This window comes from Notolepis coatsorum (assembly GCF_963971535.1).
Source record: "Notolepis coatsorum genome assembly, chromosome: 1".
Lineage (NCBI taxonomy): Eukaryota > Metazoa > Chordata > Actinopteri > Aulopiformes > Paralepididae > Notolepis > Notolepis coatsorum.
The window spans coordinates 297,745,604-297,763,171 of NC_140165.1; the positions used below are offsets into that span (position 1 = coordinate 297,745,604).

A 17,568-nucleotide genomic window follows, 5' to 3' on the forward strand; every position below is an offset into this window, starting at 1 on the left:
CAAACAAACAAAATTGTACATTGGACTATTGACAAAACCATACTAGGTAAATGACTGTACATTGGAGGGGGTTGGGTTAGGATATTTACAGGGGCCAGTGTTGAATTGCAGTCTCCCGTAGGTGTCCCTTGAGAGAGGTTTTGAAAGTGGGTAGTGATCCACATTCCTTTACAGCTTTGGGTAGGGCGTTCCACATTGATGTGGCATAATTGCGAAACGTGTTTAGTCCCTTATTTGAGCCGAATCTGGGTTTAACATGATTTGTGGAGCTCCCTCTGGTGTTGTGATCGTGGTATTCACTGACCTTTGGGAAGTATTTTGACATGTACATGGGTACCTTGGTCGTGTAGTGTATCTTGTAGACCAGGCCCATTGCAAGTTGCTGTACTCTGTCGTCTACTCTAAGCCATCCTAGGTTGTCAAAGTGGGCAGGGGTGAGGTGGGTTCTAGGAGTAAGGTCAAGCAGTAGTCTGACCAGTTTGTTTTGAGATGTTTGTAATTTTGTTTTTAGCGCCTTTGAGGTGCTTTGGTACCATGAGGTGCAAGCATAGTCGTAGTACCCCTGAATGAGTGCTCCTGCCAGAGTCTTCAGGGTATTCTTGTTTACCAGAGAGGAGATCCGGTACAAGAATCGAGTTCGTTTCACCGGAGCTGTGGTCGGTAGCTAGCAAGACTCTCTAGTTATAGATCTGAGGTTTCACCGGAGCTGTGGTCGGTAGAAAGACTCTCTAGTTATAGATCTGAGGTTTCACCGGAGCTGTGGTCGGTAGCAAGACTCTCTAGTTATAGATCTGAGGTTTCACCGGAGCTGTGGTCGGTAGCAAGACTCTCTAGTTATAGATCTGAGGTTTCACCGGAGCTGTGGTCGGTAGAAAGACTCTCTAGTTATATATCTGAGGTTTCACCGGAGCTGTGGTCGGTAGCAAGACTCTCTAGTTATATATCTGAGGTTTCACCGGAGCTGTGGTCGGTAGCAAGACTCTCTAGTTATAGATCTGAGGTTTCACCGGAGCTGTGGTCGGTAGCAAGACTCTCTAGTTATAGATCTGAGGTTTCACCGGAGCTGTGGTCGGTAGCAAGACTCTCTAGTTATAGATCTGAGGTTTCACCGGAGCTGTGGTCGGTAGCAAGACTCTCTAGTTATATATCTGAGGTTTCACCGGAGCTGTGGTCGGTAGCAAGACTCTAGTTATAGATCTGAGGTTTCACCAGAGCTGTGGTCGGTAAGCAAGACTCCCTGGTTACTGTATAAGTATGTGTTTGTTGGCTTTAGAGCAGAAGGCGTCTTTGCAACACAAGCAAACACGATTTAGTGGGAAGCCAGAGGAAGATGGCATGTGTGTGAGAGTGGAGGATTGTGGACTAAAATACCACCACTGATTCTTACTCAGGATCTTTAGACACACTGGTACATTCCTAAACAAACACGAACGCACACACGCACGCACGCACACACACACACACACAGACAGACAGACAGACAGAGAGAACAGAGGCATTCAGGCATTCATGCACACCCACACAGTGATGCAAGTACACACACACCCACACACACACACACGCGCACACACACACACACACACACACACACACACACACACACACACACACACACACACACACACACACACACACACACACACACACACACACACACACACACACACACACACACACACACACACACACACACACACACACACACACACACACACACACACACACACACACACACACACACACACACACACACACACACACACACAGTGTAGCAGAGCACAGCTACCTGAGAACAGAGGCAGAGTGAGTTCAGGGTACATCCTGGCCAGCTGGCTGGAGAGCTGGGGCAGAGACACGCTGTAGAGAGGTGGCAGAGGCCCATGGGTGCCATAGAGGATATTACTTGGCGTCTGCTCTGCAATCCTCTTAGAGTAGACAAACAGCTTAGCTTCAAGAATCTGTTGAAACAAGGACAGAAAGAAACATGTCATTGTAACCTCTGTAATAAGAGGAAAATAAAAATAAAGGTAAATCATATTTATCACATCATATTTCTCATATCATAAATATGATCATATTTATCACCTGCATGAGCTGCATTGAAATTTCATATATTTCTCTGTTGGTGTCTGATGCCTTGAAGAGCACCAGATTCAGCAGGGTCACTATGTCACACGGGTAGTTCCTGCAAATTATGAAAAAAAAATGCAGAAGAAGAAGGAAAAAAACATCATCAAGGAAGTAATGATGAAATATTAGCATCTTGGGGAAAATGTTGTTTAGATAAATCGACAAAAAACTGGGACAAACAACAACAAAAAACAACAAATGAAACCAACACATAAACAAGAAAGTTGGAATATTAGCATCTGTAATACTGTAAAGGTTGGTATACGTTTGTAATATGCTCCAGATTATGCTTGAGATAAAATTGTTAAGAGACGGTCCATCATCAAGGAAGTAATGATGAAATATTGCGATCTATAAGACCATAGAGGTCGCTAGGTTTGTCATGCATGGCAGATCACGCTTGGGATAACGTTGTTCAGATAAAATGAGAAGAAACGGAGGCCAATCTTAGATAAACAGCGAGCCCTCTAGGAAGATTAGCCGGGGTGAAGCTTTGAAGTCTAAGCTAATTTGCCGGTGCTTTCCGCACTCGGGAGATGAAATCTGGAGGATCTGGAGAGCATTTGCAACCTTGTTAGTCATAACATTGCTTTGCTGTGTCTCAGCTGGACGATGTAAACAAACACAAGCTGGGTACACAATTCCACAGAATGGTGTGTTTATGCAAGATTAATGTAAGCAGAATCCGAAACACCTAATTCGCCAAGTACAAAGAAAGCATGGGTTCTCAGTGACAACAGCGCAGAGACATTCAGCAGCTCACAAGGTTCACAGAATGACGCACGCGATTAGGGTTGGGTACATTTGAACCGGTACCGGTACCAATACCAGTTCCTGGAATTCGGTAACTGTACCCAAAGGTAGATTTTCTCTGTACTTAACTCTCTCAGTAATAACTACATTTAATTTCAGTTGTAAAAAAACAAGTCAAAACTTCTCAATTTCAACATTGTTATTTATTTAGAACATTTTGTTATTAATTGTTGTAACACACCACACACAAAATAAATTGCATGATCATGTATTATATTTTTTTATGTTTAAATATCAACATTATCTGGCCATCCTCAGTTATCAAACTCCTCTGACCTCCTCTGGTCTTTCCAAGGACCCAAGAGATGGGACAGTAATATATATATATTTGTGGAACTTGTCTAGCATATTACACTCTTATACTAAACATGTAAAAGTAGCGAAATTTGGTACCGATTGATCTAGCGTGAATCGGCACTTGTAGTAGTATCGATGTAATTCGGTCGGTACCCTTAAAAGTACAGAGTTCGGTACCCAACCCAATGCACGACGCATGGTACAGCCATGACAACAGAAGTATTCACATATAGATTAACTCATTCAGCGCCAGTCACGATGATAGTCAGGTTAACTCGCCATCGCTTGAGCGCCAATCACGAGTATAGTCGGGTTTTAATCGTTATTTCTTTTATTAGCGATATCCATTCATTTTCATCCATCCAGCCTGATGTTATCGTTGGGAATGGGTCTGAGCTCGCAAAAGGGCAAATACCGCCGCCTACGCCTTCCAGCTGGTATTGCACTCCATTGGGAATGGTGTAGTTTCTTTTCTGGGACGATCCGAGCCGTGCGGGCGGGGTTTAAATACTCAGGCGAGGTAGGCCTCAACAACGATGGCATGGAACAGTAACCCCGCCGCCCCGTCAGTGTGTAACAGTCGGTAATGTGGTACGGAGTCCTCCACGAGCAGTATTGGAATGGCGATCAGATAATTGGATTATTTCTTTTGCATTACATCAGATACAAGGTAAGAACACTATATATAAATTTGATAGTTGATCTGATAGGGGGGGGGGGGGGGCGCCGTGGTCCAGGGCTCTTTTCATTCTTGCACGAGGAAGGATAATAATGATGATCTAGCGTTGATTTCAGGAAGATTCGATAATCAGGCAAAAAATGACAACGTGTTTAGTGTATTCCACTAAAGGGCTATTATCGCGTCTTTTCCTGGAATTACTAAGAATCACCAAAACTATACTCATATTCAAAACGGTATAAAACGGAAATCTACGGATGTAAAAACTATCCGTTTTGATCCACTTTTTCTCCTTATTTTTCTATTTTTCTCCCATTCCAATTTCGCCTCGCCAATTCTCCCTTCAATTCTCCCCTCCCCTGTCTTGAACGTTGCTAGACTATGCCTCCCACTGGTCGGCTGCAGTGAGGACCAAGCCTTGCATCACGTGTCCCCTCCGGTACACGAGGAGGCAGCTGTCGCATCTTTTCACCTGAACAGCGCGATCTCTCAGTGGCGAGGAGTAACGCGTGGGAGGCTCACGCTGCCCCCGATACTTCCTGATTCTGCTGTACAGGCGCACCAACCGACCTGTAGGAGTCGCTGTTCACAAAGTCCAATCCCCACCCACCGGCTTTCCCACCCTCTACCACTGCCAATTGTGGTAGTATGAATGACCGGCCAAGCCGGTAGCAACGCCGAGAGCTGGGCTCGATACCAGCATATCCTGCGTTAGTGGCGAGCGCCTTGCCCACTGCGCCACTTGGCCGCCCCCCGTTTTGTACATGTTGACTGGAAGCAACTCACTGATAATCGACGGGTGTATTAGACCCATAGCTATAATTTAAGATATATTTTAAGCACTCGCAAATCTCGCAGTCCCCCCATTGATTAAAGCGGTGGCGTTCTAGCGCCCTCTCGCGTATTAAGTGATGGCGCAGAATGAGTTAAGTATGTCCAGTAAGTACAAGTTGACATAACAATGGTTATGGGGTAACGGAAGGAGGATCGTGAGGTCGTGTACCTGCTGCCACAGACAGTAGCGATGGCTTTGAAGCAGCCTGAAGCAAGCTGGTAGGAGCCTGTGAAGCAGCGGTCCACTGCCCAGTTGAATAGGTTGACCTGGTCAGCATTGAGTTCCAGCAGCAAGATGACGACTTCACAGCCGAGTTGGTGCACCTGGAACCAGGAGAAGATACAATCAGAGATATCACCATAGTCTGTTGAGAGACATGTCGGTTCACTCTGCTTGATATAACGGGGACTAGGCATATTAGTCATTGATAAAAAAAAAAAAGAATCGTTGCCATCCATTGGTTTCTGCCACAGAGTGCTTGGCAACTGCACCGATTCTTAGCCTTTTAGCAGAGTTTCATGATTCATTTATTAAAACACCTTAAAAGTCCCCATGAAACAGCAAGCAGAACGCTACTTGATTCCACATATTCATGCATTTCCTGAAAACAGGAAGCTAGGGAGGGACTTGTCGTGGATATTGATGGGCATTTACAGTAGCCAATAGTGCTGAATGTGCATTACGGTCGACCCATTAGTTAGCATGCTAATATTAGCAAATTAGGTTAGCAACATTACGCAACATTGAACATTTGTTCAATTTAGTTAAAGAGGCAGAGGCAGAGTGGTAGCTCAGTTACAATGTGCTGTAAATGTCATTCTAGAAAGCATTTAATTGGACACAAAATTTGTATACACCCCCATGTGCAGGATGACTCATCAACATTTCCTTTTGTTTTCATTTTTTTTATCCACTTTTTCTCCTTATTTTCAATTTATCTCCCATCCCAATTTCGCCTCGCCAATTCTCCCTTCAATTCTCCCCTCCCCTGTCTCGACCGTTGCTAGACTATGCCTCCTACTGGTCGGCTGCAGTGAGGACCAAGCCTTGCATCACGTGTCCCCTCCGGTACACGAGGAGGCAGCTGTCGCATCTTTTCACCTGAACAGTGCGATCTCTCAGTGGCGAGGAGTAACGCGTGGGAGGCTCACGCTGCCCCCGCTACTACCTGCTTCTGCTGTACAGGCGCACCAACCGACCTGTAAGAGTCGCTGTCCACAACGTCCAATCCCCACCCACCGGCTTTCCCACCCCTAACACTGCCAATTGTGTTAGTATGACATCTACATGCTCCACAGAGCGTACACGCACCTGGAAAAGCCGCGCAGCTCAGTGAGGATCATGTTCTTTGATTTTTCCAGCGCCTTCAACACCATCCAGCCGTCACTGCTAGCGGAGAAGCTCTCTGCGATGCAGCTGGAGCACGGCTTGGTGGCCTGGATCAAGGACTACCTCACTGAGAGGCCACAGTACGTCAGACTAAAGGACAGTCAGTCTGACGTACTGGTGAGCAACACCGGCGCCCCCCAGGGAACTGTGCTGTCACCCTTCCTCTTCACCCTCTACACCTCAGACTTCTGCCGCAACTCCAGCGGGTGCCACCTGCAGAAGTTCTCAGACGACTCCTCCATCGTAAGCTACATCACCGACGATGATGAGGAGGAGTACAGAGCCCTGGTGGAGAGCTTCGTGGGGTGGAGCGACAGCAACCACCTCCAACTCAACACCAGTAAGACCAAGGAGCTGGTGGTGGACTTCCGGAGGGGCAAGAAGAGGCCCCCCCCGATTCCCATCTCCATCCGAGGGGTGGATGTGGAGATGGTGGACTCATACAAGTTCCTTGGGGTACACCTGAACAATAAACTGGACTGGTCGGACAACACAGAGGCCCTCTACAGGAAGGGACAGAGCAGGCTGTTCTTCCTGAGGAGACTCAGGTCCTTCAATGTGTGCAACAAACTGCTGCAGTCTTTTTACCAGTCTGTTGTGGCCAGCATCCTCTTCTATGCTGTGGCATGCTGGGGAGGCTACATTAACTCAAGGGACACCAACAAGCTCAACAAGCTGGTGAGGAAGGCTAGCTCTGTGGTGGGAGTCGAGCTACCTAGACTTGAGGTGATGGTAGAGAGGGGGATGATAAGGAAGCTGGATGCCATCATGGAGAACCCCTACCACCCCCTCTACGACGAGCTAGTCAAGATGAGAAGCTCGTTCAGCCACAGACTCATCCCCCCCCGACACTCAACTAACCGCCTCGGACAGTCCTTCATACCAGCGGCCATCAGGCTCCACAACAGTGGGCAGCGACTAGCAGCCTCCAGGCCCCACAACAGGGGGCAGCGACAGCGACTGCTACCAGACATTGACCTGGGACTTATAGGAACCCAAGGGGGACAAAGTAGACTACCCTGGTACTTTGATTAATGTATACTCAGTAGATAGTAAATTATTATAACACTACCTCTTGCATACTGCACCTCATGTGACACTGTGAATAATGTGAATATTCCTCAGCTAGTCAGATAGTAAATTATATTGACCATATTGATCAAATTGTTTACACTGCCTGTGTTGTCTTTTACTACCTGTATACTGTGTTGTTTTACTACCTGTACCCCTCCCCCCCTCCCCCCCATGCTGCTATGATGCCTGAATTTCCCCAAGGGGATCAATAAAGGAATATCTTATCTTATCTTATCTTATGACGACCGGCCAAGCCGGTAGCAACGCCGAGAGCTGGGCTCGATACCAGCATATCCTGCGTTAGTGGCGAGCGCCTTGCCCACTGCACCACTCAGCCGCCTATTTCCTTTTGTTTTCCAGGAAATTACAAACATCTATTTTGATTTCATGGGGACTTTAAAACTCACATTTCACCTCACGATGCAGTAAATTACCTTTTAATTACTTTGTCTGAATACGTTCGTTTTACAAAAAATAGTTTCATTGTTGCCACCAAACCAAGCGCTACGGATTTCCCCGTTCAAAGCTACCGCGGTGATCCATCTGACATCACCACTACACCTAAGCCAGGAGGAGATACAATCAGACATATCACCACAACACTGGAGTAGAGTCTCTCCTGTCCCGTCTCTCCCTCTTCCAGTACTGTATTATAAGGATTTTCCATTATCCAATATTTCAGGTTAAAGATTTTCCGGGGATATATCCATTTAGAAAGACGGATGTCTTCGGGGTGCAAAGGTGTCCCGGTTGTTGAAAGCCTTCGGGGGAAGAATCGCTTGACTGAATCTCAGAAGCTCTAGCTCTGCCATGGGGGGGAGGCGGGGGGGGGGGGTGATGAATTGCATTTTCTGGGCATTCTGCCTAGTTAATACAGCTCATTCCAAGGCCATATAATGTAAACATTGAGGACACAAGCTGAAATGCCAACTTTGCCCCGGTGAGAGAACGAATAAGACAAACATACAGATACAAAGACAGGTGTTTAATCTTCCGAGTGTCACGGTAAATTGGGGAAAAAATATTCAGCAAATTTACTCGTAAGCAAAAAGCCACCCTTTGCGATTTGCCAACCCCCCAGCAGGACAATGTGAAGCGGTTGGCAGGGGCCAACTTGTTTTTACAGAGAAACTTGAGCCAACTATCAAGAGGGGCTTTTTGGGTCAGCTCTTTGTTTAAATACACCGCTGTGATGAATTACCGGCCAACGTACCCGCAGATCCTGGCAAGCTAGTATATTATCCAGCCATTTATAGAGGTATCCGTCTGGAGAGAGGCCCACGTTGTCAAAAACAGGCCCACAGCACAGCACAGCAGACATTGCCTGGAAGGATAAACAGCATGACATAAATCCCCCATCGAACACGGACAATGACATCAGTCACCTACTCCATCATGGAGATAGACGTGCTGGTGACCGTTTTCATATAAAACACTCATCCTCTGGATCTAGACTGCCGTGATCCTCCCAGAAATGTGTCTGTCCATGAAGGGTTAGCGAAAAGCCAACAAGCTGCTTAGTTTACACAGCTCACCGAAATGACTTCTCTCAGTGTTAAAAAGGTACAACACACGATAAGGTTCACTGTGGCATTTTAACGTTCAGTGTTACGCACCATCTGCAGATATTATTGCCGTATCTCAAACCCTGCCCACCCTTCTTGATCCTCCAATCACAACTGTTGCTTCCCTTGGACAAACAAAGCTTTGTAGGTATGAGGTAAGCGACAGTTGTGATTAGAGGATGAAGAAGAGAGGGCGTGGTTTGAGAGAGGTCAATTAGGGATGCACTCACTGATACCACTTTTCGGTTTAGGGTCGTTGGACAACAATGAACAATGATATACATACATATCATAATCACATGCTTCTGTGTTAAAAAATAAACGCAGCAAATTAAGTCACTCTGCTTTGAATTCGAGCATGTTAAGAGTTTATTAATTAGGACAATGCCAAAGTTCCATGCCAACAAACATTGACCTAGTGTTTGGTTTGGTTTGGCGCGGGGAACGGGTTAGAATGCAGGTGGGTCACATAAGCACACGCCACTCTCCTCTTCCTCTAACCTCCACAACACCTCACATTGAGGGTGGGGTGGGGTAGGAGGGTGGGGCGGTAATGTGAGGTGTTGTGGAGGTTAGAGGAAGAGGAGAGTGGCGTGTGCTTATGTGACCCACCTGCATTCTAACCCGTTCCCCGCGCCAAACCAAACCAAACATACTGTATATACCGGTCTGGTGGTTACGCCTTGTGCTATATTTACCTTGAGGGCACAATATTGATATCTGGTGATCTGGTGGTTTCTGTCACTGTAACGGTCCAGGGGCGTGAACATGATGCTGAAGGGACCGGCCCATTGGCTGAAAAGGATGAAGAGGTGATGCCGAAGACTCTGCTGTGGGAACAGGAAACGTCTATGGTGCACTAGGGAACAGAGAAACAGTATAGCCTGTTACAGAGCGCACTAGGGAACAGAGAAACAGTATAGCCTGTTACAGAGCGCACTAGGGAACAGAGAAACAGTATAGCCTGTTACAGAGCGCACCAGGGAACAGATAAACAGTATAGCCTGTTACAGAGCACACTAGGGAACAGAGAAACAGTATAGCCTGTTACAGAGCGCACTAGGGAACAGAGAAACAGTATAGCCTGTTACAGAGCGCACTAGGGAACAGATAAACAGTATAGCCTGTTACAGAGCGCACTAGGGAACAGAGAAACAGTACAGCCTGTTACAGAGCGCACTAGGGAACAGATAAACAGTATAGCCTGTTACAGAGCGCACTAGGGAACAGATAAACAGTATAGCCTGTTACAGAGCGCACCAGGGAACAGATAAACAGTATAGCCTGTTACAGAGCGCACTAGGGAACAGATAAACAGTATAGCCTGTTACAGAGCGCACCAGGGAACAGATAAACAGTATAGCCTGTTACAGAGCGCACTAGGGAACAGAGAAACAGTATAGCCTGTTACAGAGCGCACTAGAGAACAGAGAAACAGTATAGCCTGTTACAGAGCGCACTAGGGAACAGATAAACAGTATAGCCTGTTACAGAGCACACTAGGGAACAGAGAAACAGTATAACAGTTAACAAATGACTAAAAACTAATTTTCTGGGGGGTAATGAAATAAATGTCTTGTTCCTCCATGGCAGGTGATCAGGCCAACTGGAACACTGACTCTTGGCAGCGTATGAGTCGTCACCTTCCCTTGGATTCTCCCTGCTTAAGCTGCACTATTTTTGGAGCTACTTCCCTTGGGAGGTGTCCAAATCAAGATTGACATCAATTGTCTAGGCAGTGTGATGTACAAATGCAAGCCAAACTGAAGCCGTTTTATTCATCACAATCCCCAAATGGCTGATTGCAATATTTCCTGGTGGACAATGAAGATAGACAAATATTTGAGCTTTAACCTACAGTAGGTATCAGCCAACAAATTGTATATTATTTTTCCTTTAATTTTATTGGGGATTCTAAGCCTCTTGGGTCGTTGTCAGTTGTCAGGCCAAGACTACGCACAGACATGTCCAGACTACACACATACTATGATCAGCAGCCTAGGTCTAGACTACACACATACAAGCCTAAGACTACACACAGATTATAATCATCAGCCCAGGCCTAGACTACACATAGACTATGGTCTCCAGCCCAGGTCTAGACTACACACAGACTATGATTAGCAGCCCAGGTCTAGACTACACACAGACTATGGTATCCAGCCCAGGTCTAGACTACACAGTCACAGACTATGATCTGCTCATCAGTGCAATGTTTAACCTTTCTTGTTTCACACGCAAAATGCGATTCGGCTGAGGTGCCCTTTGCCGACTGCGTAATTAGTTGCCGAGCTTGTAAGTTAGATGTCAATTTCACACAGATGGTCAATATGGCGTACCTAATACATTATACTCTCACCACACCGCCGTTTACGCCGGGCTTCCTCTCTTCTTCAGTTTCAGCGGCCTGTAGCTATTGATAGACGATAGATGAGCTCCTATCATACGAGTCTCTTCTAATAAATGGTGTGAGCATCTTATTTACCCGGGACGCATTGGATAAGGTTGGCCACCATGGCACTGAAGTGAGCTCGGATGTCCTTCAGGATCTCTGCGTCTTTGTCATTCTCGGCTTCCAGAAGCATCCGGGTCAGATCCACGTACTCCAGGAACAGAGCACCCAGGGCCAGGGTGTCACGTTCCAAAGCTCCATTTGTGCTGTGGCAGACGATAGGGGGTACAGTAGGTGAGCACAAAGCGACAAGACGGTGTACAGCAGGGAGGGAACGTACAACTCAAATAGGACCAAATGTGACCCAAAGCTCCTTTTCAACTGTCGTCATACCTCCTAAGACTGTAATACTGTAATAACACGTAACCATAAAGGGCATAGTGGTGTAGAAGAATACCCTCTTGGTTGCCCAGAACAATAGCTTAGTTCACACCTAGGTGAGAGGCCAGGGGCTACGGCCCCCACCCCTCTCTCTACTGAAGCTCCTTGTCTCCTTCTCTTCCTCAGTGTCTCCTATCTGGCCAGATGAGAGCACTGACTCCTCTCAGCCAAAGCTCATTTAACCTAGATGTACATTATATTCATTGTTTTTACTATTAAACCTATTTTGATCAGAAGATCCTTCTACGATATAATTTATAAATCATAATCCACCACAGTCCTGACAAGATGTCAATGTGAACTAGGGCTGACCTTCAAATATTTTTTTGGAATTCGAAGCTTCGGGCCCGAGATTCTATTTTAATTCGAAGCTTCGAGATCAAAATAAATAAAAATAAAATTATAAATAAATCTTTTTTAATTAATTTCTTTGTACATTTTTGTAGTTGTGGGACTTGTACAGCACGTTGTTCAACTTTGTCAGTGCTGTAAAGTTTAAACCTTTTTAAATCTTAGACAAACAAAACACTTTGCTTTCATGAAATATTGTAAGCCGTCATTTGAGGCTTTATAAAAGCAGCACAATGAACACAAATCTGTCAGTGCCGAGTCCAACCTCATCTTAAATAACAAACAGCATTGCTTGTTGTAATTAACAAAGAGAGGCAGAGTTGATTTTATAAAAAAAAATAAAAAATACACACACATATATATATATATATATATATATATTTGCATATTATTTTCATATTCGAAGCCCATGCCCATCGAACGAAGCTTCGAAGTATTTAAGACAGCCCTAATGTGAACGTGGTGCTCGTGCCGTAATAACTTTGCAGTCGTATTGAGTAGGCAGTCTGGGGCTGACCTGTCACTGATGACGCCAGCGTCGGCCAGCAGCTCAAAGATGCGCAGCAGCTGCAGTCTCAGGAGGTCTCTCCGCTCACGTCTCTTCTTGTTCTGTGACGATTCAAATGCGCATTAACATTCCAGCCTTATTCACGACCCTTCTGACTGAGTACTTTGACACTGTGGAACAACAGGTGCATTCAAAATAGCCCCAGATGAGTTTGTATGCCGTCTATAATAGCGATTTGCATCATCCTCATCCCATTAACCGTAGGATTTTCTGGTCTGGTTTTGAGTTCCGTTTCCATGGTAATGATGGCAATATTCCAGTTACTTGTGTATACAGGCATATTAGTAATCAATCGGGATAGGAAGATGCTGTCTAAGATCTTCATAAGCGCACTCATTGAGAAGGAAAGATCTTTCATGACGGTACTGCTGTTGTACTGTGTACTAGTCCTTTGTCCTGATTACTTGTAAAGTTATATGTTATGATGTGAGTATTGTGTCTGTGTGTGTGTCTGTGTGTATACTAGTCCTTTGTCCTGTTTACTTGTAATGTCATGTTATGAAGCAAGTATTGTGTTACACGGTCACAATGTAAGATTTATTGTGGACCCCAGGAAGAATACTTACTGAAATTCTGTAGCTAATTGGGGATCCTAATAAACTAAACTAAACATACAAGCTCTCTGTCTGTGTTAAGATAATGCCTGGTAATGATAATGTCAGGTATTATATGTGTTAAGATAATGCCTGGTAATGATAATGTCAGGTATTATCCGCTACTTGTTTGATTCAATTAATAGGGCACTCACATCAAGTTCAAGTTTCAAGTTTGTTTATTATTTGTCACAAATAGAATACACATACTTTACAGTGAAATGCCTTGTTCTGTATAAGCCCCTGATGATGTGCTTCATACAGTAAATAAAAGAGGAATACACTATACAATATACAATGCAATATACAATCTACAATCTGTCATCTGGTCTATATCTAAATCATGACGTTGTGAATGTACTCAACCCACCTCAGGCCTTCTTTCTAGTGCCTCCTTCATTAGGGGGTGTAGCTCCTCCACCAGTTCCCTATACATAGTGAAGATAACAACAAGAAACCATGAGATATTAACCAAACCTGCTTAATTAAGTACAACTGATTTGAAAAATAGTTGCACTGGCAAATATAGAATTTTCAGAGGAAAAGATACTTGGATATATAAAGGTATTTCCAGGGGGGAAACATTTGATGGGATATTATGTCCAAAAATGTGTAAATGGTATGAATGCACCGCTTAGCTATAATCCCCCACTCATCTTTCCTTTAAATCCACACAAATACCAGGAGTGCATTGTATAATAGTTCCCATTTCATTGTTTTGACCCCATTAGGTAAGACAGACCTGCAGCTAGAAAATGGCTTTGTTAAAGGAACATTGCCAACAGTATGGGAAAGTCGCTTACTGTCTTCTCCAGAGTCAGTGTGCATTCACTAGAAAGCTATCCGGCTTGCAAGCTAGGCTAGCTTAGCACAAATGGATGGAAGTGGAAGCTAGCCTAGCTTAAAACTCTGAGAGAGATGCTAGATGTTAGTTAGCTAGGCTAGCTGATCCATATCCGCTTCCATTAACCCTTTGGTTGCCGTTCACAAGAATTCTCGTTTCTGTGGCCCAGCGGTTGAGTGCCGGAAACGAAGATTCTCGTTTTTGTTTTGTTTTTACTTTTTTTCTCTCGATATTAATATCCTATTTCATGTCACAGAGCTGTATTTTGGCTGGAAAAGGCATATTGGGACTCCGAAGGTGCAGTACCGGCCATATCCTGGTAGTGGCGCTGTCTCAAGAATGCAGTAACCCCTGTTGCAGACCTGGTGTCACACTGACAGCGCTCCGGGCGGACTTTTCTGTTAGCCTGAAGCGAGGGCTTCACCAGATCGCATGGAATACTTTTTGGGATGCCGGATTCATTATGCTGTATAGCGTTATGGCGTGACATGGGGTTAATGGGTGGCATGAGCCTATGTACTTCCTTGAAGGAGTGTGGCACCCAATGTGTTAATGTGTGCTAAGCTAGGCTAGCTTGCAGCCGGATAACTTTCTACTGAACGCACAGAGAGGAAATTGGCATCTATCTTCTTGTCTGACTCTGGAGAAGACGGTAAGTGCATTTCCCTTAATGTTCCTTTAACACAAATAGCACAGACCACAGAGACATACATTCATAACTATGACACATAAAGTGCTATTATCATGCTTCATCTAATTATGACCAGAATGTATGAATCACATTTATGGTGAGAAGGTATGGGGGGGGGGGAGAAAATCTTCCCTGCCAGACTGATGAAGGGAAATTCAAGTGTTTGTTCTGACCATTGAAATGCATTTCAGTAAGACTTTTCAATGTACCTGAATACAAGGGAATTGGTGCGACCAAAGCCCAGCACTAGAGATTCTGTAAGCTCAATGCTCTCTGCTCTCATCAGCGGAACTAGCTGCTTCAGGAGCCAAGCCACAGACGGGGTTCCGATAACCTGGAACATAAAGCACCATTCAGCCAAACATCAATCAATCTCAGTTCAGCCAAACATCAATCAATCTCAGTTCAGCCAAACATCAATCAATCTCAGTTCAGCCAAACATCAATCAATCTCAGTTCAGCCAAACATCAATACATTTCAGTTCAGCCAAACATCAATCAATCTCACTTCATCCAAACATCAATCATTCTCAGTTCAGCCAAACATCAATCAATCTCAGTTCAGCCAAACATTAATACATTTCAGTTCAGCCAAACATCAATCAATCTCAGTTCAGCCAAACATCAATCAATCTCAGTTCAGCCAAACATTAATACATTTCAGTTCAGCCAAACATCAATCAATCTCAGTTCAGCCAAACATTAATCAATCTCAGTTCAGCCAAACATTAATCAATCTCAGTTCATCCAAACATCAATCAATCTCAGTTCAGCCAAACATCAATCAATTTCAATTAATCGAAACATCTATCAAGGCAGGATGAAGAAGAGTTAAAAGATAAAATGAGTACCTACATCTACAGTACCCATATTCCAGGATGTTTACTACGAATTGAAATGATAAGAATGCATCTGCATAAAGGGTTTATGAAAATATCACTTCTTTAAAAAAGTGGTCCTCTGGCTCAACCTGCCCCTGCCTTAGGGGTAAGTTGATCCTAGCCAAAGGGTAAGTTGAGCAACACACGTGTAAACTGACCAACTGACTTTTTCAAGTAAAAATCTGTCCATAATACAATATGATCCATTCCTTTATCAAATACAACTGAGCAGCACATTCTTATTGATATATTTTACATCTTCATTACGTTTTTAACATGTTAAAATGTCATTTCACTGCATTTCTTAAGTCTACGACCAGTGAAGCCAGCTGTTCAACATGACCAGCAAGCTTCTTTAAATCATATTTTAAGATCCTCTTGTCCTCTCTGTATCTTAGGTTGAACCACTGGCTCAACTTACCGCAGGGCTCCTGGCTCATATTACCCCACCTTGGTAGTTTATGAACATGTATGCTATATCTTTTCAAACCTTGTCAATTTGCATTGACACGAGTCATTACATCTGATATGTAAAGTGCTTCCCTCATCAAAGCCTGGGTAAAAAGTTCAAGTTTCAAGTTTTGTTTGATTTGTCACATATAAGGTACATGTACATTATAGTGAACTGAGATTGAGATTGTGCTTCATACAGTAAACAAGTAGACAAGTAAAAGAGACCAAACACTATACAAAATATACAATATACAAAACTACAATGTACAAAGTGCAAAAAAACTAAATACAAAAATGAGGTAGAAGAGGCAGTGCACATTTTGAATAAATTGATCAAATATAGTGTAATGTTAAAAAAAGTGTCTAAGTGAATGAATGTTTAAGGTGAATGTTTAAAGCGCCTGTGTGCATGTGGATGTTGTGTGCAGTGAATGTAGAATGGATGAGTTAATGTTACAGTGAGTGAAAAGATGGGTTCTTCCTAAATTTGTGGTCAAATGACAGAAATTGTGTACATTTCCCTTGATTACAGGTTGTGGGTCAACTTACCCAGTGGCTCACACTGTCCCCTAAATACTACTCACTGCAAGGCTACGAAGTGTACATCAAAGTTGCACGGCTGAAATGCGCACATGATGCGGGTATCCGAGTACACCGGTCACCAGTGCACTTGGATACCCATGGCCATAGGTCTCAAAATAAACGATGAGGATGAGTCATATAATATTCCGTTCCTTCCAGATAGCTGCGGGGTAATTTGACGCCAGCTGAAATGTCAACAAGCTCTGTGTTGACACCTGATAGCGGAGAGACAAAGGACAGGGGAGCAGGGTAGTAAGGCCGGAGGAGAGGGAGCAGCTAAGGTACCTTGTTATCGTAGCTGACACTGCCGTCAGGCGTGGTGGCCATGATCTCAGGTGTCGACGCTCTCAGGTGGCCAGGGCTCATGATACTGGGCTTGGCCACCCCGAAACAAAGGATCAGGTAGTTCCTCCACAGAGTCACGTAATTATCACCACCGCCAGAAGTGCTGGTCTTCTTAGCGTAGACTGGGTTACTGGGGAAGAACGTAGGAGAACAACACAAACCATTGATGAATCTTTATCTTATTATGTACGGGGGATTTGATTTGTATATATATATATATATATATATATATATATATATATATATATATATATATATATATATATATATATATATATATATATATATATATATATAACAGTGAAACTCGTCTCTGTTGCAATACTTGGTGTTAAAAGGATAAAAGGAAGGGATAGTGTATTCACCCAAAATAAAAATAAAAACATATTTATTACCCCTTACCAGCCGTGCTATCTATCCATCCAGATAGTTTTGGTGTGATTTGCCTAATTTTGGAGATATCTGCCATAGAAATGTCAGTCGTCACTCCGGTACAATAGCACTGAATGACACTTGGTTTTTTTGGTCCTCAAAAATACATTTGAAAAACCCAATATACCCAATATAATCCACAGACCTTGTTGTGATCAGTTTCATGTAGGAACTATTTTCTACCGAACTACACCCCCCCCCCCCCCCCCCCCC

The 17,568-nt window shown here is 44.1% G+C and overlaps 1 protein-coding gene across 1 annotated transcript in view; it reads right to left on the reverse strand.

Annotated features, from left to right (window-relative positions):
- The window catches only part of LOC311241826 (protein furry homolog), a 103,110-nt gene that overhangs the window by 40,656 nt on the left and 44,886 nt on the right, over positions 1-17,568 (reverse strand). The window contains exons 22-31 of the mRNA XM_084330746.1: positions 16,864-17,053; positions 14,872-14,996; positions 13,498-13,555; positions 12,484-12,575; positions 11,268-11,440; positions 9,481-9,641; positions 8,431-8,541; positions 4,923-5,077; positions 2,086-2,185; positions 1,787-1,958 (exon numbers count right to left, since the gene is read on the reverse strand). Of these exons, the coding sequence (XP_084186872.1) occupies positions 1,787-1,958; positions 2,086-2,185; positions 4,923-5,077; positions 8,431-8,541; positions 9,481-9,641; positions 11,268-11,440; positions 12,484-12,575; positions 13,498-13,555; positions 14,872-14,996; positions 16,864-17,053 (1,337 nt within the window). The remainder of the gene's footprint in view (positions 1-1,786; positions 1,959-2,085; positions 2,186-4,922; positions 5,078-8,430; positions 8,542-9,480; positions 9,642-11,267; positions 11,441-12,483; positions 12,576-13,497; positions 13,556-14,871; positions 14,997-16,863; positions 17,054-17,568) is intronic.